A 26,510-nucleotide genomic window follows, 5' to 3' on the forward strand; every position below is an offset into this window, starting at 1 on the left:
CCGTCTGTAAACTGGGCTAGGGCCGGTGGGTTCTACCCGCTCCAGTTCGAGTTCTGATACCCCATCCTGCACTACGAACTTAAAGCTTAGATCTCGGCTCGCCCAGCTCCCGCTACTGGTTCGGTGCAGGCGAGCCTAGAACCGCGTCGTTTCCAGGCCAAACCAGCTACTTACTAGGGTAGGGCTTATGGAATTGCCACCTCCCTGCGGTCACCCCTGAGGCCTCAGCGAGGGAATGTCACCTGGACAGAGAGAGAAGTGAGCCTGCAGTGGGCAGGAGCTCGAGCTGGAGCCTCAGTGTGCAGCATGGATGTTCTGTATGATGACTGAGTTGTGAGTGTGTGAGTGTGTGTGTGTGTGTGTGTGTGTGTGTGTGTGTGTGTGTGTTTGAACTTTGCCTTCACATGCATCCTCCTTCTATGTCAGAAAGTGTCTCTCTGACTTTCCAGTTCTGGAAAGGACGCATAGCAGGGAAGCTGGTTCCGGGCCACCAGAAGGAGGAAGAATGTCTGATCCACTTGCTTGATGCAGAGAGGTACCTTGAGCTTTCTGCTCCTTCACCTCCGGGACAGGGCCAGGGGCCAGGGTCTGTGATGCAGGGATAGGGACTGGAGTCATAAGGAAACTGGGGACCCAGCGGAGCTAGAGGTTACAGAGGGGAGGATAGAAGGGACTGGAGGATGGAGGGGAGGATAGAAGATACAGAGGAGGAAAGGTGCGGACACTGAAAAGACAGAGGCGCGAGCAGACCTGGGCTGTGAAGGGGTAAGAATGTCCAGATGCTGCGAGAGGACCTTATGGGAACCGGGGTAGGAGCCCAGGGGACCAAGTAGGCAAAGGCTACGGCCAAGGAAGCCATCAAGTAAACAAGCCTGGAGGTAACCTGAGTCCCTCTGGGCGCACCGTGAGAGGATGCCCCTCCGCGCCGCCGGCCTTCGCCGGGGGCACCTAGACCCCTTGGGCAGAGGCCGGGTGCCTCCCGAGGCCAGCCAAGGGAATGCAAGTAAATGGGGCAGCTCCTCCCCTCCTCTCTCGCGCTGGGGACGCGGCCAGAACTGATTCCCGAGCCAGGATTGGCTCTGGGAGGCCGTGGAGGGCTGGGTCTCGGTAGCCAGGGCTGGGGGCGTCGCCCTTAATGACACCCATCGCCCCCAGGCCCTGCCAATCCCTGGCCTCGTCGGGCGGAGCCCCCGCCCCTCAAGCCGGTGAGCGTCACGCGTGACGTTACGCGTGATGGATGTGAAGGCGGGGGGGAAGCCCGGGGAGGAAGGCGAGTTTGAGAGCTGCAGAACCGCGGAGCCCAGGAGTCTAGGAAAGCGTGAGTGCTCGCTGTACCGGGTGGGGTTCGGGGGTCAGGGGAGTAGAGGGTTGAGGGCTGGGAGTCAGAAAGGGAAGCTGCCCCTGTCCTATAGGATTCAGTGTCTTCGACTCTAGGGAGATCCATGGGGCAGAGGGGAGGTTGGTTAGGGAGGGAATGTTAGGGTGGGGCTCTGTGTGGTCACACATTCAAGTGTCTGCTGCTGATGGATGTAGGCTGTGTGTGTGTGTGTGTGTGTGTGTGTGTGTGTGTAAGTAACAGTCTTGGTGTACAGGGTGTGTCCACCCTGTCTGCAGGTCTGTGTAGGGCGAGTATGCTGGTGTCTCTGTGTGTGGCTATGTGAATGTGAGTGTGTGAGAGGGGAGGGTGTGTCTGCCTGTGAGGAAGTGTGGTCGGAGAGGATTAGTCATTTTGTAGGATTTTGCCCAACATGGCCAGACGGCTGCTTCAGACTTTCCTCTCTATGCTGAGTGAAGGGATCACTTACTGAATCCTGCTCCTTTAGAGGCAGGTGGCTCAGGAAGATGTGAGTGGGTGTCCATGCCAGCCCTGCCCACCTGGGGAACAAGGAGAACTTTGGGCAATTCAGTGTGGGGTTGAGGAAGACGGATCTGGAGAGGGAACTTGTGAATGCCCCTGAGTACATCTGGCTGGCTGGCATCAGTCCCCTGTTTGAGATCCAGAATAGGTAAGCCCTGGAGCTGTTGAGCCCTTGCTCACCTCCGTTTAGGGCCTGGAGTGTGGTACAGCTTATGCCATTTTTCCAAACAGCCTCAAGTGTTTGTATGTAGGCTGTGTGTGTGTGTGTGTAAGTAAGTAAGTAACAGTCTTGGTGTACAGGGTGTGTCCACCCTGTCTGCAGGTCTCTGTAGGGTGAGTATGCTGGTGTCTCTGTATGTGGGTATGTGAATGTGAGTGTGTGAGAGGGGAGGGGCCTAAATCTGACATGAACGTGGATGTGTGATGCATATAATCTGCATTTTTGTGCATACAGAGCACAAGAGTAGCTGCATGGGATTAGTTGCTGCTCATGCGTCAACCACACATGTGTAAATCCTCACTCATGAAAATCTGCAGCAGGCCAGAGCACAAGGACATCTGCTTTCCTGGCCCTGTTCTCTTCTGTCCCCTCCTCCAGGGGCTGTAGGTCCCTGGGCTGGAATATTGCCTAGAGAACAGCTCCTCCCCCGCTTGCTTACCTATCTGAAATCACCTTGAGCTCTAGAAGGACTGGCAATAGGCCCAGGGACCAGGGCAGCACCACCGAAGTCTCCCCGATGTGGAACCCTTGGACCCCCTCCTTGGAGTCCTCTGACTTTGGTCCCTGCCCTGCAGAAAATGGGTGAGTTGCCCTTAGATATCAATATCCAGGAACCTCGCTGGGACCAAAGCACTTTCCTAGGCAGAGCCCGGCACTTCTTCACTGTGACGGACCCCCGAAATCTGCTGCTGTCTGGGGCACAGCTAGAAGCTTCCCGGAACATCGTGCAGAACTACAGGTGACCCCTGACCCCATCTGACCCAGGGGCTCATTCCCTGCTATTCATACAGTACTTTTTGTACCTATCTCTCCTCACTTGAGCATGACCCTGTTCTACTCCTCCACCCCCTCACTCCTTGACTGTATCTGTCAGAATCACTGACAACTAAGACACAGAACTTCAACCCAAAGGATTTCAGGGTGTTTGGGTAGAGGAGGTGGTGTTTATATTTATGGGTAGGCGGCTGTTCTATGCTTCACACACCCTCTACAGGGACCTGTCCCTCTGCTGGGCCACCCTCTGCAAGGATGGAGGGGCTCAAAGTTGAGTCCTAAAAAATTAGGAGGGCAGCCTCCTTGTTTCCAGGAGGAAAAACCCTCAGAGTACCCCAGCCATTTTTGACCCATTGGAAACCACCATGACCCATGACCTAGCATTAGACAGAAACAGAAGGGTACCCCTCTTTGTGTGGCTAGAAGGGAAATAGAAATAGGAGCCCTCTTTCTGGAAGATTTGATTCTTCCCCAGAGACAAGGAGCTCATTTGTTCTGAGACTGGGAGCCAGAGTCCTCTGCCCAGATCACCCCTGAGCTGGGTGGGCAGGGCTTGGGAGGGTGGATCTGCCCCCTAGAATTGCCTGTCAGCTCCTTGCCAACTTCTGCAGGGCTGGCGTGGTAACCCCAGGGCTCACTGAGGACCAGCTGTGGAGGGCCAAGTACGTGTACGACTCTGCCTTCCATCCAGACACAGGAGAGAAGGTGGTCCTGATTGGCCGCATGTCAGCCCAGGTGCCCATGAACATGACCATCACTGGCTGCATGCTCATCTTCTACAGGCAGGTCCTATCTTGTGTGTCTCCTCCCTGGTACTCTGTTCAGGCTAGAGGGTAACCTGATGATTAGGCATGTCCTCTCTGGGCCAGTTTGGGCAGAAAATAGTGGGTGGCTGAGAGCTTGTATTAGAATCTCTTCCATTCCTCAAAACTCAGGTGTGTTTGTGTAAGGAGGATCATGCACAGGTCATCAGAGCAGGTTCACCGGGGCCCCTCTAGAGGGTTTGGGGATAACCTTTGGGGTTTTATGTCAGTGTCCAAAGATGTGGGACACTGTGGAAATAAGTGCCTTTGTTCCCTCAGGAAGACCCCAACCGTGGTGTTCTGGCAGTGGCTGAATCAGTCCTTCAATGCCATCGTGAACTATTCCAACCGCAGTGGCGACGCTCCCATCACTGTGGGGTGAGAGCTCACCCCAGGAACTCTTCTCCCAGCTCTCCATTTCTCTCTCTTGTCCCTCCAGGCCTGTGCAGCCAGTGGCTCAGTGCCCTCCTCTAAGCCTGTCACTTTCCTGGCCTGACTGATGGTGTGAGGTCTTCTTGTGTATGCTTGAAGAGTACCCAGCCCTCTTCAAGTGGAGGGATTGGGGCTTCCAGACAGGTCTACACTGGAGCAGGGGAGACGTTTCTTTGCAGTGAGGCCAGCCTCACATGCCTCAGTTACTGAGGATTTGGCATGTCCCTGAAGCAAACAGCCACATGCTGGGTTGTTCATTTCCACCTCATTTCCTGGCTCTTCCACCCACAGGCAGCTGGGAACAGCATACGTGAGTGCCACCACCGGGGCTGTGGCCACGGCCCTGGGACTCAAATCCCTCACCAAGGTAAATGCCGCCCCCCCATTCGCTCTTTACTTACCTCCTTCTTCCCTTTCCCCTTCTCCACTCAACCTACAGGCTCCCGGTAACTCTCCTCGGAGTTCCCCACCACCCCATGGCCCTTAGGGCCGCTCAGTGACACCTTTTCTCCCCCAGCATCTTCCCCCACTGGTTGGCAGATTTGTGCCCTTTGCAGCCGTTGCAGCTGCCAACTGCATCAACATCCCCCTGATGAGGCAAAGGTGAGTGGCCCCTGCCTCTGGCATGTGCACGCACAGAGTGCTTGGAGGCATACCAGCTGGCCTTGCAAACTGCCGGGCCTAGTCTCCATCTGGTGCTGGGGGGATGCTGGGGTGGGAGAATCAGCCTTTGAATCTAGGCTGTCTGAGGGGACCCCAGGGACCAGCTGCCTGTGATCTGATCCCCACCCCTTTCCCTTCTCAGGGAGCTGCAGGTGGGCATCCCAGTGACCAATAAACAGGGTCAGAGGCTTGGCCATTCTGTGGTTGCAGCCAAGCAAGGAATCTTCCAGGTGGTGATATCAAGAATCTGCATGGCGATTCCTGCCATGGGTGAGGCAGGAGTGGCTCTGTGGGGCATGGGAGGCTCTAAGAGAAGGGATGCCATTATCCAGGGGGTGTGAGGACTCTGGGAGCTGTAAGATTCTGGGGGGAATGGGAGGAGCTGCTAAGGGGGATCGCCCCTTCCTGAGGGTCCTGACTTTCACTCCATTCACTCCCTCCCTCCCTGCCCTGCTCTTCCCTCAGCTATTCCCCCGGTGATCATGGACACCCTGGAGAAGAAAGACTTCCTGAAGGTAGGTCACTTTCACTTTTCCCATCCTGGAAGTAGTGGTGCCTGGGGGCAGAAGTGACCAGTCCCCAACATCCTCTCCAGCCTGACCTAAGACTTGCTACCTGTCTGCACCCCTGTGCTCCGCCTCCCTCTTTGTTAATTCATTCAGCAAGACTAAATTGAACTGGAGTGAAGGAACACTGAGGGTGAAGGAGAAGGGCAGGAAAGGAAGGAAAGAGTTTCTGTCCTGAAGGAAGCTGGTGTCACTCCAGAGACACACATAGTGAGGGACCATCACAGTTACACCTGGTATCATGCTCATGCTGTCAGCTGTGAAAAGCATTGAGACACATGCATACGTACACACAGGCTCACACATGTGTGAACAGGACAGAACATCCCGTACTTTACAGCATAGGAATATAAGCTCTGACTCATTTGATGAATCCTTTATTCGCAAATATTTATTGAGTGCCAACTACACACACACACATGGAGCAACAGATTGGTGGTCTCTATGGCTGGAGCAAATCAAGAAGGGTGTGCAGAGCAGGAGGTGAGTTTGGAAATGGACAGATTCATGCAGTGGGATGGGAGGGAGTGAGTGGAGGGTTAGAGAAGGCTTCCTGGAGAAACGCTCCTGGAGGAAGTGTAAGAAGTGATTCTGAGAGGTAAGGGTTAGGATGGTATGCTAGGGTGGGTGTCGGCAAACATGCCTGGCTGGAGTGGAAGGTGACCAGTCACTGCTATGGGATAGGGGGAAAGAAAAGGGCCATATATCACAGGCTTAAAGGTAGAGCTGATGGGATAGAACCACCGTGGTATGGGTATACGGATGGGGCGGGGGGGCAGGGGACACACAGTTATATTCTCTCTCTCCCCCAGCGCCGCCCCTGGCTGGGGGCCCCACTGCAGATGGGCCTGGTGGGTTTCTGGTAAGTATGTAGGAAGATAGCTAGAGTATGTGTGAGTGTCCTTTCTGTGGTGAACGTGGGTGGATATTATTGCTTTTAAGATGTTTATATATGCCATTCATTCATACAATCAACTGGTAGGGCTCTTGGACACCTGTAAAGCACACTGTGTGTGTTAAGGGGTGAGGCCTGTTCTTGAAGGTCAAGAGTCTAGTCGAAGGGGTCCCACATCCACCGTGGAAATAAGCCTTTTGGTCCCATCTCAGAGTTTCATGCACATTTAGTTCTTGGTTCTGTCACTGGCTGGCGCTCTGGATCACTGCTCTGGAGGCTCTTTCCTGAGCCAGAACGTACTGTCATCTGTCATCTCTCATCGTTGGCTTTAATCAGTTTCCACCCGTAGGGGCTGTCTCCAGAGATGGAGTGGGGGACTGGGAGGGAACACTCTTAGATCAGCGCCTCACAAACCTCTCTAACACTCTTCTCCCTCAGCCTGGTATTTGCCACCCCACTGTGCTGTGCCCTGTTCCCCCAGAGAAGGTAAGTGCTGTCCCTGGGCTTGGCTGGGGGCTTTGGACAGGCCCATAGGGTTGCAACGAGTTGGACATGACTGAGGGACTAACACTTTCATTTCCACTTTTCCACACCTGTGGGAGCAGCTGACCTTAGGTCCCATCATTGTGTTCCAGGAAGGGGCCTAGTGGGCATTCAGCTTATGCTGGGGGTGAGGGAATGACTGTGATCTGGGCCTCTGGCAGTCGGAGGAGAAGATTCTGCAGCCTGGGAGGATGAGGGATGGTGGTCCCTGAGAGTGAGGGGTGGGCTCAGGGGACACTTAGCCAGCCTGCTCTTCTGTTACAGCTCCATACACGTGAGCAGGCTGGAGCCGGAGCTGAGAGTTCAGATTCAGGAGCAAAACCCCAGCATCGAAGTGGTTTACTACAACAAGGGGCTCTGAGGCAGGGTCAGCCCCTGGCCTCCTTCCTCGCCTCCTTGGGCTGCTGCTTAATAGAGCCTTGCTGTCCTTGCTGCTTTCCATCTGCCTGGTGCTGGGCAGAGGGCTTGGTGGGGGAGCAGCCATTGAGACCAGCGATCCATAGGCTGAGAGGTGCCCCATCAGCCTTTTACTCTCCTCTGATTTCAAAAGACAGGGTCATATAATCCCTTTCTCCTACTCCAGTACATCTGTGTATGTACATAAGTGATAACGTGTGTGTGTACAGGCTGCCCTGGGGTGTCCTCATGTCTGGCTTCCCTTCTTGGCTATCTGCCAGTCAGGGTACAGGGCTTTCTTGCCTAAACAGTTTCACCAGCCAAGTCATTTCTGATGGGACCTTGCCCCTTCTGGACATAAGAGGAGCCCCAGGATCTCATGACAAAGATTGAAGGACACTTAGCAGGCCAAACTGGGCTGAATCCTTCAGATTTCTGCTTTCTGGCTCCCAAAGCTGACTCGAGAACTGGGCTGGCGGAGGAGGACATGTGGGGATAAGGGAGGCAGGAGGCTTGTCCCATCCCCCTCATCCTGGAATGGGTCATTTCCTCTCTTCTTCTCTATAGAACAAACGAGTGTCAGCATCCTGTACTGCTCTTGCTGGCTTCCCATCCTCCCTCCCTCCCACTACAATAAGGCCATCTTAGGGCACAATCCCAGGAGTTCTTGGTTCATTCTGACTTCATAACCTCAAAGCTAAACTTAAATCCCAGCACCCTCCCACAACCAAAAAGTCATGAAGGCATAGCAAGCATTCCTTTCTAAGAGCCTCCGCAGCACCCTCTGACAGAGGGAGGCAGCTGTGGGAATGGTGCTTACACTCCACAGGTGTCTGAGTGGCTGTGAGACACCTCAGGGCGACGAAGCCTGAGTGTACAATTTTAAGACAGGGGATTTTTTGTTGCGCTGATCTTGTTAGACATTCCACAGCATCCTGATCTTAGTTCCTTCTCTTTCTTGAGGGTTGGTTCTGCTCCCACCCCCACCCCCATCTCCAAGAGGCAGAAGGGCCCAGGTGTCAATGGCTGGTCCAAAGGGGAGGTGGGCTTGAGGATGTAATATGTGCTGGTGAATTCACAGAGTGAAGAGTTGGACCTTGCCTCCAACTCCTGTGACCTCTGGCTGAAGTGGGGTGAAGGCCCCAGTGTGATCCTCTAAGAGCACCTTCCTGCTTCCTGCAACCAACCACCACCAGTAATAAAAGCTATGGGCCATTGTTACTCAGTAAACTGAACACCTGTCTGTTTCTTCATTGTCACTCAATTCCACGTCCTGAGTGCCAGGGAAGAGCCTCCTTTCTGCAGTCTTCTGTAGGGAGCCTTCTCTCCCTACCGAAGTTCGTCTTAGTCTCTTCCTTCCCCATTTGTAGGGAGCCTCAGATCCCAGCAGAGGGCGCTCTGAGATTAGAAAATCAATCTTCCATCAGCACCCAGAGTACTAAAGTGGGAAGGACGCTGGTAGATGGCTCCACCTCCTATTCCCTTGGAGGAGAGGAGAGTTAGGGTGGGGGGCGGGGATGGGAAGGGGCTGATCACACACCTACAAATCAACTCAGGCTCTGGGCTTCTTGGTTGTCTTCAGGCATGTGGCATGGGATGGGGTGGTGACCTCTAAGAGAGGAAGGCTAGAGGGCTAAAGACTGCCTAGCTCCATCAGAGAAGTTGTTAGCGTGTCACATACTTCTACACACTCTTTTTTTTTTCAGCCTAAAGCTCTCACAGTAGGTGGTCAAGAGAAATCTTTAGGAATCTTTAGGACTGAATGGTCCCACAACAGCCTCAGGTGACCTGTTCCCCCGGCCTGAGCTCACCCATTCCTTGTGGAAAGTAGTTCACTTGATGGGCAGTAGGGAGCGACACTAGCTACTGCTCATTGAGTCCTTCCAGTCATGCCAGGCAGGCTTAATGAAACTAAGTGCTTTAAGTCCATTGTGTCTTTGGAGCTCCACAACCACCCTTGTGAGGCCAGCAAGGCCATTCATAGCAAGAAAAATGCAGGAAACCCATGGTTCAATCCCTGGGTTGGGAAGATCCTCTGGAGAAGGGAATGGATACCCACTCCAGTATTCTTGTCTAGAGAATTCCATGGAGAGAGGAGCCTGGCAGGTGACAGTTAATGGGTCGCAAAGAATTGGACATGACTAAGTGACTATCACTTTCACTATAGCAAGAAAACAGGCTTATTTAAGACTTTAAGAAAGTTGCTTACAGCTACACAACTATGTGGTGGTCAAATCAGGATTCGAGCCAAGTTGAGTGACTCTGAATCATGTTATGCTTTCTCCTCACCCACCAGTTAACCTGAGGTCATTCTTCTAGTCGTTTTGACATTCCAGGGCATCTCCTCCCTGGCCCATTTTGTTTACAGGACAGAAAAAATTGACAGACCTTTTACCAAAGCCACTGAAGAGTTTCCAAGCTTGAGGGTTTTATAACAAGGAGTATAAGCAAAGATTTCCATTCTTGACTAACTATGGGATGACAGTTAGATAACCAGTTTCAGTTGCGTCCTGCCAGGGAACAGTGTCTCCCACCAAGCCCAGCTGGCACCCTGGGTTAAATCTTGAAACCTCTTTCTACAGTTACAGCTTTGGCCATTAGAAATCCCCTTGAAAAGAGGCCTTGCACTTCACTGGAAAATCTAGGCAAAAGAAATCCACTTAGGGAGTGAGGTGCAGGAATCTTTGTAAAACAAAATCATTAAGAATATTTAGTAACAATTATTGTACTCTGCAGATAAAACTAAGCCATGTTAGAGAGAAGACTGGCCAGGGCACCAGTGGGCCAGTTAGTAGGAAGGCTTTTCTGCCACCAAAATTCCTAGTTTCACACCAACTTCTCAAAAGAAAAAAAGTTTGGTTTAGGTTAACTTCACAGGTTCTTTAGGGGCAAATCCTAGTGAGGTATGCTTTCGAGACTGCTTCCACATGCTTGGAATTTTCTTTGGAAGCTAGCATTTGGGCAGAGATAGCACTTTACTCACTGGAAAGTAATCTGCCCCATTCTTGGGTCTCCTGTCTTCCTCCCAGTGCTCAGACTCTGGGTACCTTCTCTGGAAACTTGTATCAGCATCCTTGGCCTTCCTCCCCAGCCTTCTTCCTCTCTCCTGGTCCATGTTCTAGGGGAAAAAAATGGCTTGGATCTGGAGACCTGGCTTACCCTGGCTCTGAGGGGGCCAAGTAGGCATATCCTGCTCTTTTCCTTGGCCATTGGGGCTAATGAGTTCAACATTTTTTTTTAAATGTATATATTTCCAATGGAGGCCAACATCTTTTTTTTCTTCTTCTTTAATTCTTTTTTTAAATTAGAGGATTATTACTTCACGGTATTGTTATGGTTTTTGCTACCCATTAATGTGAATCAGCATTAGGTATGCATACATCCCTTCCCTCTTGAACTCCCCTCCTACCTCCCTCCCTATCCCCTTGAGGTTGTCACAAAACCCTGGCTTTGGGTTCCCTGCATCATACATCAAACTCCCACTGGCTATTTTACATATGGTAATATTATATATGTTGGAAACAGTGGCAAACTTTATTTTTTCAAACGTTATTTTTTTGGGCTCCAAAGTCACTGCAGATGGTGACTGCAGCCATGAAATTAAAAGACGCTTACTCTTTGGAAGAAAAGTTATGAAAACCTAGACAGCATATTAAAAAGCAGAGACATTACTTTGCTAACAAAGGTCCATCTAGTCAAGGCTATGGTTTTTCCAGTAGTCATATATGGATGTGAGAGTTGGACTATAAAGAAAGCTGAGCACCAAAGAATTGATGCTTATGAACTGTGGTGTTGGAGAAAACTCTTGAGAGTCCCTTGGACTGCAAGGAGATCCAGCCAGTCCATCCTAAAGGAAATCAGTCCTGAATATTCATTGGAAGGACTGATGCTGAAGCTGAAACTCCAGTACTTTGGCCACATGATGCGAAGAGCTGACTCATTGGAAAACACCCTGATGCTGGGAAAGATTGAAGGCGGGAGGAGAAGGGGACGACAGAGGATGAAATGATTGGATGGCATCACCGACTCAATGGGCATGAGTTTGAGTAAATTCCGGGAGCTGGTGATGGACAGGGAGGCCTTGGCGTGCTGCAGTCCATGGGGTCGCAAAGAGTTGGACACGACTGAGCGACTGAACTGAACTAAATATATATTTCAATGCTATTCTCCCAAATCACCTCACCATGCCCTTTCCCCGACTGTGTCTAAAATGTCTGCGTAGGACAGGTGGCTCGGGCTAGCTTTAAGCTCCTGCCCTGTGGACTTATGCCTATCAGACTATCCTAGTCTCGCCCTGGCTGGTGCCCTACTTGTTAAAACCAAGTCCCATTTCCTCCCAGTCAAGCTTGTCAGTCTTAAGCCAACCCGCCCCAGCGGCCGCTCGGCCGTAAACGAGCCACGCCCCTCGAGAGGAACATAACCAGTCAGAAGCAGAGTCCCGCCCCTGCTGTGGCTGCTGTCTGTCCAAGTTCGGTTGGCTCCGCCTCCTCCCCGTTTCCCGGGCAACGGCTTTAGCGCCGTTGGCTGAGGATACCATTCACTTCGCCTACCTGAGCCTGGAACCTGCGTCACAGGTCACAGATCCGCTTCGTAGATCATCTGGGTCCTGGGCCGTTAAACCCGCCAAATCCCCTCCCTAGTTTTCAGTTTCGAAACCCACAAGCGCCCCAGCGTCCGCCTTTTGACTTCCCGCCCAGAAATACGCGAGGTTTTCGAGGAATCGAGGCCCTTCCTGGGTTCCAAGGCCTCTTTCCCCCTCTGCCCCTCCACCCCTCAGCGGCCTGTGAGGCCGTTGACTCTGCATCTTGCGCCTTCCGCGGTCTCTCGGTCTCTACTCTTGCGTGCCACAGTTCAGTAAACTCTGCTAAGTGTGGCTCTGTGCCCAGCGCTGAGTAGAAATGGACTGTTGGGTGAAGAGTCCCGTCCCACCTGCTGGCACACAGCCAGTGCTCGGCAGGCGGTCTCCTCTTCGTCAATCTCCTTGCATGTTGCACTGATCTCGGGTCCTGAAGCCGAACAATCTTCTGCTAGAAATTGTGGAGGAACCTCGAACCAGTTGTATCATTTTCCCAAAGAGAGCCTCTGAAGCTGCCCCCTTCACTCTTTTATAAATATTTTTTCCTCACTGGCAGCTCCAGCCCAGGCTGCCAGAAGGACAATAGCAGCCGCAACTTCAGGCCACAGCCTCCTTAAGCTTTCTCCTTCCAGTCTTCCCAGCAACATTTCACAACTGAATAACAGCGACCAGGAGAATGGGGGAGGAACTGTGAATAATTTAGGCTATTCACACAACTCTGTCCTCCCCGCCTTCCCTTCACATCCAGTAGGAAAATAACTCCGTCTGTAACAGGCAACACTGCAGCTCCTTCAGGGTAAAGTGCTTATGAAACAAGAATTTGCTATTTCAATCTATAAATTAACCACTTATGCTGTTTTCTGACTGAAGACCTCCCCTCTTCTGTCACCAGCATATCTTCAACTGATAACTTTTATTTCCCAGATGGAGCACTACTGGTTTGTGTTATGGTTGAAGTTATTTGTGGACAGCAGTAGAGAATGATTGTGGATAGCTTCATTAAATTGAAAGGATTCTGCCATAGCTCTCAGAACCAGAGATGGAGCTAATCAACCAGGCCTTAGAAAGGGCAAGAAGCTGAGCAGTTCCGGAGGCCTCAGCAAGGGGAGTACTCAGACACTGTCAAAAAGGTAACAGCTTCAGTCTCTCTGTTCAAGTTTCAAAAATTAGTGCAGCTTAGATCAGTTGTCCGCCCCTAGGAGGTAGCCAGAGGTCAGGGTCAAGTTGCAAGGGCATTGTGCGTCATACTTCAGGTCCCTCTCTGTGGTTGGGGCTGTTCTCAAAGAAGGGCAATTATCGTGAGCTGGGAATTAACCTGAGTGGTATTTGCTACAATATGTTTTCCTATTGATCCTATACAAATGATTCTCTCCAATTTAAATGAAAAAGCTGAGGGCAGGCAGCCTACCTTCACCATTTTTTAAATTGTGATTAAAAAAACATGTAATATAAACCTTACCAATCTTAACCACGTTTAAGTGTACAGTTCAGTAGTGTTAAGTATATTCACATCATTGTGGAGTAGATTTTCGTAACTTTTTCATCTTGCACGTCTGAAACTCTATACCCATTAAGCAACCACTCATATCTTCACTTTCACTGCACCTGTAATAGTGCCTGATCCACAGTAGGTATATGCTACATGTTTCCTGAATAAATGAATGTGGAATCCAAAAGTGCTGTAAACCCCACTCACATATTTGTCCAAGGTTAGTTAGTTTACTGACACAGTGGCTCTCAATCTATTTTACTCCTCAACAAACTCAAAAGACATGACATATTCACAACAGAAACAGTGGCTCACAGCTTCAGGGATTTCCAGCCTATCCTCCCAGGGAGGTATGTCAGAATCTTGGGAGTAATGTGACTTGATAAGTCCCCTAGGCAAAGTGAAGCTTGTTCCTAGAGATGTTCCAACATGTGATAGCCAGCAAGAGAAGGAACTCAACCCTCCCTCTCTGTGTCTCTCTAGGAGTCCTAAATGCAGGGAGGTGAGGGACAGAATATCTAACATGTAATCAGAGCCACTGTCTCCAACTCTGCTGTCTATCTGCTTCCTTCTACACACCTTTTCCTCTTGGCAGTTTCTGTGGTGTTGACCTGCCCTCTGCCTCTGTCACTTCTTAGGGCTGGCTCTGAGCTGCCATCTTTTAAGATATGCTGGGAAAGAGACATCACCTCATTCTTGTTTGGTTTCCCACAGCAGAGTTCCTGGTCTCTGGTGATATACTTTCATTGTCATGACCTCCTTTCCAGGGTATCATGGTACAGTAGGTGGTGGGTGGTGGTGATATAAGATTAAGGAACTGCTTTTTATGATAATCAAGCCTTCTGTGTCTGGTTCATCCTGCTTGACTTGATCATCACTGCTAGTGATTTTCTTTCAGAGCCACATTCTGCATTCTGGCTTCTAACACCTGAACCCCCAGGCTATCAGACTTCCCTGTTAATATGACCCACAAGCTCTGGATAAGATTTTAGTTCTTTTCCTTTGGCTAAATCAGATGACTTCTTACCAGTCCATCCTAAAGGAAATCAGTCCTGAATATTCTTTGGAAGGACTGATGTTGAAGCTGAAGCTCCAATACTTTGGCCACCTGATGCAAAGAGCTGACTCATTTGAAAAGACCCTGATGCTGGGAAAGATTGAAGGTGGGAGGAGAAGGGGATGACAGAGGATGAGATGGTTGGATGGCATCACCTACTCAGTGGGCATGAATTTGAGTAAACTCTGGGAGTTGGTGATGGACAGGGAGGCCTGTCTTGCTACAGTCCATGGGGTCGCAAAGAGTCAGACATGACTGAGTGACTGAACTGAACTGAACTTTTCTAAGACCACTGAGAAGGCTTTGTTTCTTAAAGAAAACAGGTAGACTCTCTAAGTCTGTGGTTTCCAAACTGTATACTGAGGCACCCCAGAGTGCCACACTAAACTCAGGACTTCCAGGGAAACCCCAAAATACTCAATATTTCTGGGACACTGCACAAACTACTAGCTCAAGGTAAATTAGATTGTGCTACCTTACTTTTTTTTACTTACTTATTGCCAAATTCAGACTTAAACTGAAAAAAGTAGGGAAAACCACTAGACCATTCAGGTATGATCTAAATTAAATCCCTTATGACTATACAGTGGAAGTGAGAAATAGATTTAAGGGACTAGATCTGATAGACAGAGAGCCTGATGAACTCTGGACGGAGGTTCGTGACATTGTACAGGAGACGGGGATCAAGACCATCCCCATGGAATAGAAATGCAAAAAGGCAAAATGGTTGTCTGAGGAGGCCTTACAAATAGCTGTGAAACAAAGAGAAGTGAAAAGCAAGGGAGAAAAGGAAAGATATTCCCATTTGAATGCAGAGTTCCAAAGAATTAGAAAGGAGAGATAAGAAAGCCTTCCTCAGCGATCAGTGCAAAGAAATAGAGGAAAACAACAGAATGGGAAAGACTAGAGATCTCTTCAAGAAAATGAGAGATACCAAGGGAACAATTCATGCAAAAATGGGCTCAATAAAGGTCAGAAATTGTATGGACCTAACAGAAGCAGAAGATATTAAGAAAAGGTGGCAAGAATACACAGAACTGTACAAAAAAGATCTTCACGACCCAGATAATCACAATGGTGTGATCACTCACCTAGAGCCAGACATCCTGGAATGTGAAGTCAAGTGGGCCTTAGAAAGCATCACTACAAACAAAGCTAGTGGAGATGATGGAATTCCAGTTGAGCTATTTCAAATCCTGAAAGATGATGCTGTGAAAGTGCTGCACTCAATATGCCAGCAAATTTGGAAAACTCAGCAGTGGCCACAGGACTGGAAAAGGTCAGTTTTCATTCCAATCCCTAAGAAAGGCAATCCCAAAGAATGCTCAAACTACCGCACAATTGCACTCATCTCACACGCTAGTAAGGTAATGCTCAAAATTCTCCAAGCCAGGCTTCAGCAATACGTGAACCGAGAACTTCCAGATGTTCAAGCTGGTTTTACAAAGGGCAGAGGAACCAGAGATCAAATTGCCAATATCCGCTGGATCATCGAAAATGCTAGAGTGTTCCAGAAAAACATCTATTTCTGCTTTATTGACTACGCCAAAGCCTTTGACTGTGTGGATCACAATAAACTGTGGAAAATTCTGAAGGAGATGGGAATACCGGACCACCTAACCTGCCTCTTGAGAAACCTGTATGCAGGTCAGGAAGCAACAGTTAGAACTGGACACGGAACAACAGACTGGTTCCAAATAGGAAAAGGAGTAACTCAAGGCTGTAAATTGTCACCCTGCTTATTTAACTTATATGCAGAGTACATCATGAGAAATGCTGGGCTGGAAGAAGCACAAGCTGGAATCAAGATTGCCAGGAGAAATATCAATAACCTGAGATATGCAGATGACACCACACTTATGGCAGAAAGTGAAGAGGAACTAAAAAGCCTCTTGATGAAAGTGAAAGAGGAGAGTGAAAAAGTTGTCTTAAAGCTTAACATTCAGAAAACTAAGATCATGGCATCTGGTCCCATCACCTCATGGGAAATAGATGGGGAGACAGTGGAAACAGTGTCACACTTTATTTTTGGGGGTTCCAAAATCACTGCAGATGGTGACTGCAGCCATGAAATTAAAAGATGCTTACTCCTTGGAAGGAAAGTTATGACCAACCTAGATACATACAAAAAAGCAGAGACATTACTTTGCCAACAAAGGTCCATCTGGTCAAGGCTATGGTTTTTCCAGTGGTCATGTATGGATGTGAGAGTTGGACTCTGAAGAAAGCTGAGCACTGAAAAATTGATGCTTTTGAACTGTGGTGTTGGAGAAGACTCTTGAGAGTCCCTTGGACTGCAAGGAGATCCAACCAGTCCATCCTAAAGGAGATCAGTCCTGGGTGTTCATTGGAAGGACTGATGCTGAAGCTGAAACTTCAGTACTTTGTCCACCTCACTGGAAGAGTTGACTCATTGGAAAAGACCCTGATGCTGGGAAGGATTGGGGGCAGGAGGAGAAGGGGATGACAGAGGATGAGATGGCTGGATGGCATCACCGACTCAATGGGCATGAGTTTGAGTAAACTCCGGGAGTTGGTGATGGACAGGGAGGCCTGGTGTGCTGTGATTCGTGGGGTCGCAAAGAGTTGGACATGATTGAGTGAGCGACTGAACTGAACCTTACTTTCAGAGATGTCTTTGCAAAACTGGGTTTTTGATGGTTGCTATGACAAAAAAACAAGAACTACACAAAAGTCACTGTGGAACAGGAAATGATGGCAGTATCCAAGCTAATTCCAAGGTTTGAGAAGGTATGCAGAGTCCAACAGGCACATACTTTCCATTCATTGGTAAATAATCGGACTTAAGAATAATGTAAAACCATTCTATTTTTCTTCCAAATTATGTGTGTTAGGTTTTCAAACAGCTGCACAAAGAAGTTAGGATGTAAATATTAAGTTGTTGTGGAACTAAGTATTTAAAGGGAATTGTTAGATATTTCTTTTGGCCTAGAGTACTGTGAAAAAAATTCCTGAAAAACTAAGGGCTCCATTAATGTAGAAAATTTGGTAACTCCTGCCCTAGATGAATGAAGGAATATCACTGGGTTGCATTTGGGTCTCAGACTTGCCCTCTCTAAGCTCCCCTAGTACTGTGCCTTGGTGGGAAAAATTTCTCTTATTGAATTCCTCTTTAAAAATTAATTTAAATTTAATTTTTAAAATTTATTTTTAATAGTAAAGCTGTTTTTTTTTTTTTTAAATTTCTTGTGTGGACTTTCTCTGGTTGTGGCGAGTGGTGGCTACTCTCTAGTTGCAGTGCATGGGCATCTCATTGCAGTGGCTTCTGTTGTTGCAGAGCACAGATTCTAGGCGTGCAGGCTTTAGTAGCTGGTGTGGAGCTTAGCTGACCAAGACATGTAGAATCTTCCCAGACCAGGGATCGAACCCATGCCCCCTGAACTAGCAAGCCGACTCCCAACCACTGGACTGCTAGGGAAGTCCTCTTACTGAATTCTTAATAATTCCTTCTGGGGAGTTGTAACCTTGTTTCAGTGATCCAGTGGTTCACACTGATCAGAGGGTGGTAGAGTGTCCCTAGGGACTGGGGATGGTGCTGCTAAAGTTGGAAGCCAGAGCTGCGTTGATGGGGTCAGCTCAGATCAGAAACAAAGGAGAGAAGGGAGGCTGAAGACAGCAGGGTGCCCTCCTTGCCTGGCTCTGCTCTGTACCTTCAGCTGAGCTGCATCAGGTAGCCCAGCCTCCTTGGTAAAATCCCCAGAGACCTGCCCTACACTAAGCCCCCTGGAGGCCACGCTGGGTCCGTTGGAAGAATGGACGCGCTATCTCGCGGTCACTTGAAATCTGCTGGCCTTTAATCCGCCTCTATCCCTGGGGAGGGAGCGGGTGGATGCTGGTAAGGCCCGGTGCTGGACTACTCTTCTTTCTCCTTCCCCTCCCGCATCCTTAGGTGACTGGTGGGCGCCTTCCCGGCGCGAAGACTGCAGAACCCGCGGGTCCCTGACTCCCGGCTCATACATTAAAGATGCGGAGGCGCCGGGACTGCGGTGCCACAAACATGAAGACAAATTTTTAATCCCGAGCAAGAAGATGCCGGGAGATGGGGGGGCGCAGGAGAAAAATGAATTAGGTTTTTATTATGTGTTTTATTATGCTGTAATTGAACAGGATTAGGTGAGAATACAATATACTTCTGATGCGGCTGGAAGAGGGAGGGGGCGGGAAAGAGGCTGACAGCGAGTGAGAGACAGCGAATCCCGCAGAGAAGCGCGGCGGGCCCCTAGGGAGGGCGGAGGAGAGGCGCCCACCCGGTTGCGTGGGGGACACCTCCCCCTCCACCCCGCCCCGCTTCTCTTCCTCGGGCAGTTTGGACCAGGATGGGGGCGGGGGTGAGGAGGGCTGCATTGAAAGGATTGGGTTAGAGACAGATCCCGCTAGCAGGTGCTGGTGGAAGAGACGGGCTTGAGAGCTGGAGGACTGAGAGCTTACCAACCCTCCCCAGAAGGGAAAGTGAGTCACCGACGGGGAAGGGACACAACTATGAAAAGACCAGGAGCTCCGGAGTTATGGGGTCCCAGAGGCCCGCGAATTCACACTTGCACCTAACATCTACTTACCCGCACACGTAGGGCCCAGGCCTCCTAGGTCAACACACATCATGAGTGCCCACTTCGTGCCCAGCCGTTGCTTACGGTAGAGGTGCTTGGGCTTTCAGACCCTCCTCCTCCCCGTGTATATCCTACCCAGCTCCTGTCGCCTCTGAAAAGATTCCTATCTGCGCAAGGCTAACCCAGCACCTTCACCCCCAACACTGAGCCCCAGGAGGTCTCCTCAGCTAATGTGTGCCCAAGTGAGCCTCGAAGCTGGGTTGCCGGGCGGTAATGGGCGACCTCTTCTCTCACCCCCGGAGCCACCTCCCTCCCCGGCTCCCTCACCGTCCGCCGCCTCTCCCGCAGCTTCGTTAAGGGTCGCTGCCAGCCCCGCGTCTCACCTGCTGAAGCGCCCCTCGCTCTCCGCCAGGGACTCGCTCCTGGCGGTGATGAAGAGGCCCATTAGCTGCTTCTACCTTTAGGGCGGACTGGGCCGCTCTCCCCACCTACCAATTAGGACATTAGAAACCGTCAACCAAGATTAATAGTTGCCGGGCTCCGGGGCAGGGAGATGAGCCCAGAAATCGCTGCAGCGCCGCTCGCTCCGCGCTGGCCAACCTAGTGCCTGCTGCACCACCCGCTGCCATCCCTCTCCACCTCCTTTCCATCAAGTGAGCCCCACAAGAGGGTCAGGAGTGCCTTCTCCATCTCCGACCTGGGCAGAGGTCTGAGGCTAGGCCAATAGGGGAGGAAAGTGAGCCCTCTCCCTTCCTCCCGCGGGTTTGATTGAAGGACTTTCGATTTTAAATGATGGACTGATCTTTGCTTTCTCAGAGAGGTTCCCTTGACCCCCTCTTCCAAATAAATTCCTTTTCTTATTCTCACTCATATCCCCATGTCATATTTTTCAGTATAGGGACCATGTGTGTACTTTTACCTTTATCTGTTTATTATGTCATTGTCTCCCTCCCCTACTTGAAGCCGGCCTCCAGGTGGAAGGGACCATTGCTTTACTCACCATGGGCTCTGGAGCCTCGGCCTTTTGGCTAAGATCAAGTGTGGAGCACCTTCAGTAATTTTGTGGTCAGTGGATGAGTGGGCAACAGGCTTGTTCCGTGTGTGTGTGTGTGTGTGTGTGTGTGTGTGTGTTTAATGGAAATGTTTCCTATGTAAATTCCACCACCCTCTTAAAACACCCTCACAGCATCTGTACTCTTCTAATTCTTTTTTTTTGTACTCTTCTAATTCATATCATAATTGTGAATTACTATTTCTGTGATTATCAGTTTGATATTGTCTCTCCATTGAGATCATAGCTTGTGGAGTGTGGGCAGAAGCTGGGCACTCAGCTGCCTCCCTAGTGTCTACCTGTGGGTTCTTGTTGTTTAGTCACTGTCATGTCCAACTCTACTGTGACCACATGAACTGTAGCCCACCAGACTCCTCTGTCCATGGGATTTCCAAGGCAAGAATACTGGAGTGGTTGCCATGTCTTCTAGGGGGGATCTTCCCCACTCAGGGATTGAACCTGAATCTTCTGCATTGGCAAGTGGATTCTTTACCACCGAGTCACCTGGGAAGCCCCTACCAGGCAGGAGCTCAGCAGTTCGTTGGTCAGATCATGGTGTCTGAGGACTCAAGAGCCATAGAGCTCTTTTGATTCCATTCCTTAGAGGATTCTGTGGCCTGGAGAAGCAAAGTGACTTGTCCAAGATCACACAACCAAATTAGAAGCAAAGCTAGGATGAAAAAAATTCTTGTCTCCAACACACTGTGATTTTTCTCCAAATGTCACATCATCTGGGATCCTGAGGAAATGTCTTCTGAATTCTGAGGTTTCTAAGCATTGGGAAATCTGTGGGGTGGTCCCAGGTGTCTCTGCCTTTGGTGATGGTGGTCAACCAGAACGAAGCCTTTCCCCCTCCCTCCAGGGGCTTGGGGCCCAGAGGTGCCCTGTACGCTGTGTCAGCTGGGGCAAATTCTTTCCATGAAGTTTCAACTCTAGTTTCTCTTCCTTAGGTGTAAAACTAGGGGAGTCTCATCTCTCCAGGCCTGGAGGGTTGTGACTTACCTCTGACCTTCCTCTCCAGTCTCCACACCTACAACCACGCCCCTGGCCAGCACCAGGGTGTGAAATGATTTGGGAGCAGGAAAGGAAGGCAACTACAGAGAACGAGCTAGGACAGAGAGAGTGGGGGGCCGAGTTCTTCCTCCACCTTTTCACACCCCTAGTGTCACCTCTTAGAACCCTCATTCTAGAGGCAAGGGGTGGGACGGGGTTTGGGACCAGATCGATACTTCACTAGGTGTTGATGACCGCAGGCTTTCACCTTGCAGATAATGGGGTGAGCCGCGGTAAACTCTCGCCGACAGACAGGGCTCCCCCGGCCTTAATGAGATAATCAATACTTGTTCTCGGCTTAATTTCCATCTAATTGCTCTTTAACGACGCCGGATAATGGGCCGCCTCCTGTGAGGAGAGAGCTGGCTGGGAATCCGACCCGCCTCGGACTCCCGCGCCTCCTCCCGCGGGCTAGGTGCCCTCACGCAGGTGGGACGCGGACGCACCCGGCTCCCCAGCGGGGCTGGAAGCTCCCTCCGTCGGCCTCCTCGCCAGGCGCTGCCACCTGCCTGCGGCGTTCTCGGCTCTCGCAGGGGCCGCTCCGGGTCTCGCATGTGGGACCTCAGCCGGGCTCAGGGCTCCGGGTCACCCGCGGAACCGCTTGGTGCCCTTACCCCCAGACAGAGCCTCTTCCTGCCTGCTCCCCGCCGGGCCAGGTGTGTGGCGTCCCAGCCCCCTGGGCCGAGCCGAGGCGCCTTCGGACGTGACCTTTCCTCCCTTCCCGTCCCACTTCCATGTATTATTGCACGTGGCCGTGGTCCGGAGGCCTTGGGTAAATTGCTGTGTTTCTGCACCTAAGGAGGGCTCCAATGCTATTTTTTCTCTTGTGAGGTAGCTGGGCTGCCTCCTGCAAAGGAGCCTCCTGGTCACCACAGACCAACCACTCAAGCAAGGAGAGTAGAGAGGCCCTGAAGCCCCATGGCTCTGAGGCTCACACTGCCCCCCAGCTCAGGAAACCACCTCATTACCACTCACCAGGACCTCCAGCCCGACCACATATACCCAGGATGGTTCCTGCCAACACCAGCAGCTCAGGTATCAGCCATCTGTAAATGCTCTCACCTCCCACTTGCCTTTCCCAGCACTAGGAGGAGCTGGGGGTTCTCTCCAAGGCCTCTAACAGGGGACTAGCCGGCCTTTCCTCTATTGCCTCCCCAGAAACCCAAGCTCATCTCCCTTGTCTTCTCTCTTTTGAAAAAAAAATATTTTATTTGATTGTGCTGAGTTTTAGTTGCAACATGTGGGATCTAGTTCCCTGACCAGGGATTGAACCTGGGCCCCAGCATTGGTAGCAGGGAGTCCAAAACACTGCCTCTGGGAAGTTCCCCCTCTTGATGCCAGCTCTGAAGCACTTTGGTCTCAGGTGACCAGATGCTGTGACCAACGAGGTTCCCCATCATCTCCCCATCTCCTGATCGGCTGTCTGGGCACACACTCACCTGCATTTCTACAGCTTGGCTCCTGAATATGGGGTATTTAAATGATAAGACACCAGCTGCAGTTCCAGCTCCAGCTGCACTGGAGTGAGGCTGACAAAGATACAGTGATAATGTCAGGATAATGTGATGGTTAGAATCAGGCCTTGGATGTTGTTAGCCCCAGGTTCTAGTCTTGGCTCTGTTGCTTACTGGTCAGTGTGATAGTGGGCAAATTTACCTCCAGGTCTGTACCTCAGTCCTCTCATTTAAAAAGTAAGGTTAATAATACCACCTTTGTAAGTCTGAAACTAGCTGATGTATGTATATTGCTTGCCACAGTGCCTGAAACACTGGAATGGTTTGATAAGCGGTAACTATTGTCATTGTTATTACTGCATGTTAGAGCTGAAGGAACCATTTAGTTCGAGGATCATAAACTCAAAAGCCAGATGGACCAGCAGGAATCTTAAATGAGGGAGGTGAGCCTGGTCAGGACTGTGGTGAGCTGCGTAGGGCCAACCCCACTGCAACAGCAGCCAATGCTCATCTTGAGTGGTTGCAGGGTGGACCAGATTCCCTGGGTTTTCTTCTCTTTCCAAAAAATCTGGCAGCATTCACAGCTTAGATACTAGATCCAACTTTTCTCACTTCCTAATCTCAGCATTAGGAACAGCACTAGGAACTCTCCCTTAGGCCTCTCTGAACATCCTGGCCTGATGACTCTGGCCCCTAAATTTATACAAAATTTCTCATTATTTAAATATTGGCAGTTAAGAAGAAAACCCACTATGCCAAATACAACATGTTGGAAGGCTGAATTCCTTGTTTCTTAGAATAAACTGAGGTTCAGATGGGTCACAGCTGCTGGACAAGCTGACTGAAAGCCTGAATTCTATGGTAAAATAAGAACTTCTCAGAGGCCCTTCCTAGATTATGGAGCCTTTTAAGCTGCCTCCCACTGCAGCTGCTGCCTGCTTTGCAGACAGCACCCAGCAGCTGGGAGCTTGACAGTTCCCAAAGCACAAGACTGATGTACAGCAGCCTTCTCTCTTGTGATAAATCTAGATTCTAGATTCTTTTAAAATGTTGTAGAAGGGGCTTCCCTGGTGATTCAGTGGTAAAGAATCTGCTTGTCAATGCAGGGGGACACAGGTTCAATCTGTGGTCAGGTAAGATCCCACATGCTGCAGAGCAACTCAGCCCATGCACCACAGCTAGAGTCCACGAGCCTACAGCCTGTGCCCGGCAACAAGAGACCACTGCAATGAGAGAAGCCTGGCTACTGCAACTAGAAAGTAGTCCTGGCTTGCCACAACTGGTGAAGGCCCTTGCACAGCAACGAAGACCCTGCATAGCCATAAAAAAATAAATAAATCTTTAAAAAAAAATGTTGTAGAGGGCAGGCAGTGTGGCAGCAAATCAAGTCCCAGGGCCCCTAAGATCTCAATTCTTTAATTTAAAGCGCTGTATTTCTACACAATTCTTGAGCTCAACTTCGGTGTGAATCTACTCAACAAATTCCCCCTGAGGTGTCCCCCAGTTAGGGGACAGAACCAGCAGGAGGTTTGTGAGGCAGAGTTTGCCTGATTGTCATCTTTAGGTGCCACTCTTCCTGTATTTTACACCTGGGGAGAATGATGGAAAATATACTAAGGAATTGGGGATTTGTAAGGCTGTTTCACATTGACTTGTAAGGTTTATGGACTTTTTTTCTTTTTATGGTTTATGGACTCATGAACATGCTCTAAGGTTTATGCTGACCCTCATGTTTAGTCTTTCTAGCCCATGTTCTAACATGTTTGTTCTGTTAGTAGCAAATTGTCCACACTGAACAGAGGTGGCAATTGTTCTCTGCTCAGCATTATATATACCATATTGTGATGATCTCTGAGCCCAGGATTCTCTGTGATTTGGTTACCTAAAAGCCAAGTAGTTCCTGGCTTACTGTTAGGTCCTCTCCATTTTCCATCGGCCCGTGAAAAAGCCTCCCACCAGTTTTTCCTTGGAGTTCTAGCATACATTTCTCAGCTTCTTCCTTGGCTTCAGGGAAACAACCAGCTCAGGAGAATCTTGGATACTAACCTATTGTCTAACTTGCCACAGAAGCCAATGCTAAGCTCTATTTGAAAGTGGGACATAAGCAAGGCTATCGCCACTAACAGATGTAGTTTGGAGTCCAAGAACTTTTGCTGGTCCATATGGTCTTGATGGGACTGTTCAGTTGGCCTCCTCCCTCTACAGAACCTATCTTAATTTCGGTTCCCCAGAAAGCAGAACCTGACCTAAGAGGTTATCCACGAAAACAATGAGAGAAAGAGGAAGTGAGAGAAGTGAGGGAAAGCAAATAAAGGGTGCATCAGTGAGGGAGAACCCTTCTACATGCCTGGACAGAATACAGCATAGAATTATCCCACTGAAAGGAAAGGAAGCAGGGGTATTTATCCTCCAACTCTTGGCTTCACTGGCTACAGCTTGCTCCTGAGTTAACTCTGGCATTTTTAGCCTGCCCTGCTAGCTGAGCTCAGTCTAAGGGCCAGAGGACTCAACAGAGAAACCCATGAGATGGTACAGGAACCATCTGCAGGTAATCTTTGGGGTGGTCAGTGGTAAATGAGTGGGGCATCGACTGCCCCTGATGCAGGGGGAACAAGCTCCAGGCTGGTCAGGCCTTGGCCATGTGATTAATTTCTTTTGAGCACATCATCCCAGCAGAGTCAAGAACATAGTTCCCTGCAATTTGATGTTGTTCTTGTCATTCAGTCTCTCAATCGTGTCTGACTCTTTGTGACCCCGTGAACCACAGCACGTCAGGCTTCCCTGTCCTTCACCATCTCCCGGAGCTTGCTCAAACTCATGTCCATTGAGTCTGTGATGCCATCCAACCATCTCATCCTCTGTCGTCCCCATCTCCTCCTGCCTCAATCTTTTCCAGCACCAGGGCCTTTTCCAATGAGTCAGCTCTTCGCATCGGGTGGCCAAAGTATTAGAACAATTTGATGTACTAATGCTTTTTCTGGGGGTCATAAGTATAATGTAGGCTGGAACTGCTTATGGTCTTCTTCATTGGCTGCTTGGAAGAAAATATGAGAAATAGATTCATCAGTTTGGATATACTGGTGTGACTTTCAGTATAAAGGTCTGTACCAGAGATAGTTTGGTAATCATTTGGATGTTATATAAAATAAAGGTGGGAGAAATGAGGGATCACTGTAGAGGTGTCAGCAGGAAGGTGTCTCACTGGCCTCACACAAAATCATCAAGTAAAAAGTCAGGCAGCACTGAAGAGCCTGCTACTTTGGAGAACATCATTTGTCATCACCAGATCTTCCGTTCTGAGTGTGCCGTAACAACATGTAGTCTTCAGTTAGTGAACCTGGGACTCATCCCAGCAGGTAGATGTGGACTGTGAAATGTGTGAGAGTGTCTAGCTTTCCTGACAATTACCTCCCTTCCCTTCAATGACTCTGGGTAATAATTGGAAAAGCAACTTACATATTAAAGGACATTTTGTCTGGTACTGCAGATTCTACTGGCTTTTCCCTTAGCATGAACTTTACCTCTCAAACACCAGAAGACCCATTAACTCACCTTAAATTTTTAATTATATACACACACACATACATGAATATATGTAAAAACAGGTAAAATCTAAATTAAGGCCCATAGTTTATAGTATTGTAGCAATGTCAATGTCCTGGTTCTGATAATTATATCATGGTCATATAAGATTTATCATTGGGACAGGGTGAGTGAAAGGTACATGGGAACCTTCTGTGCTATTTTTGTAATTTCTATGCAAGTCTAAACATTTCTCAAAATAAAGGGGAGGAAATCCTTGTGAACTGGCCATCTTAGAATCATAATCTCTAATTTATTTAAGGGCTAAAATGAAAAAGACTGATGATAGCAAGTGTTGGCAAGGATGTGGCACAATGGGAATAAATTTTGGAAAAATAGTTTGGTAGTTAACTACAGTTGAATGTAAGCATATCACATGAAGCAGTGATTCTATTCCTAGGTGTATCCTGGTTTATATAAAAGTCAAAACCAGGTAAAATGGAAATACAGAGTTTAGAAGTGGTTATCTAGGAGGAAAAGGGGGGACTAATCATGATGGGAGCTTCTGGGCGTGTAAACAATGTTGTATT

General features: G+C 49.5%; 1 protein-coding gene across 3 annotated transcripts; it reads left to right on the forward strand.

Moving 5' to 3' along the window:
* Positions 1-74: 74 nt before the first annotated feature.
* On the forward strand, positions 75-19,710 carry SFXN3 (sideroflexin 3). 3 transcript variants are annotated; one of them, XM_070470047.1, is made up of 13 exons: positions 75-178; positions 450-535; positions 1,156-1,318; positions 2,654-2,817; positions 3,464-3,638; positions 3,939-4,033; positions 4,379-4,454; positions 4,605-4,690; positions 4,893-5,020; positions 5,216-5,265; positions 6,129-6,178; positions 6,650-6,697; positions 18,183-19,710. In XM_070470047.1, exons 4-13 carry the CDS (start codon positions 2,657-2,659, stop codon positions 18,184-18,186), a joined length of 873 nt encoding a protein of 290 aa, XP_070326148.1. In that variant the 5' UTR covers positions 75-178; positions 450-535; positions 1,156-1,318; positions 2,654-2,656; the 3' UTR covers positions 18,187-19,710. The 3 variants fall into 3 exon arrangements, with proteins under 3 accessions (XP_070326148.1, XP_070326146.1, XP_070326147.1); XM_070470045.1 differs by lacking the exon at positions 18,183-19,710 and adding an exon at positions 7,019-8,385; XM_070470046.1 differs by lacking the exon at positions 18,183-19,710 and adding an exon at positions 7,019-8,385 and having other exon boundaries at positions 170-258.
* The last annotated feature ends 6,800 nt before the right edge of the window (positions 19,711-26,510 follow it).

Source organism: Odocoileus virginianus, chromosome 7, assembly GCF_023699985.2.
Source record: "Odocoileus virginianus isolate 20LAN1187 ecotype Illinois chromosome 7, Ovbor_1.2, whole genome shotgun sequence".
Taxonomy (NCBI): Eukaryota; Metazoa; Chordata; class Mammalia; order Artiodactyla; family Cervidae; genus Odocoileus; species Odocoileus virginianus.

What these genes read in the sequence shown, in the direction of transcription:
- SFXN3 (XM_070470045.1), top strand. Translation starts at nt 2,657, where the DNA reads ATGGGTGAGTTGCCCTTAGATATCAATATCCAGGAACCTCGCTGGGAC. An exon ending in GACTCAAATCCCTCACCAAG is followed by an intron (nt 4,455 to 4,604) that starts GTAAATGCCGCC and finishes TTTCTCCCCCAG; the next exon opens with CATCTTCCCCCACTGGTTGG. An exon ending in GCCCTGTTCCCCCAGAGAAG is followed by an intron (nt 6,698 to 7,018) that starts GTAAGTGCTGTC and finishes CTTCTGTTACAG; the next exon opens with CTCCATACACGTGAGCAGGC.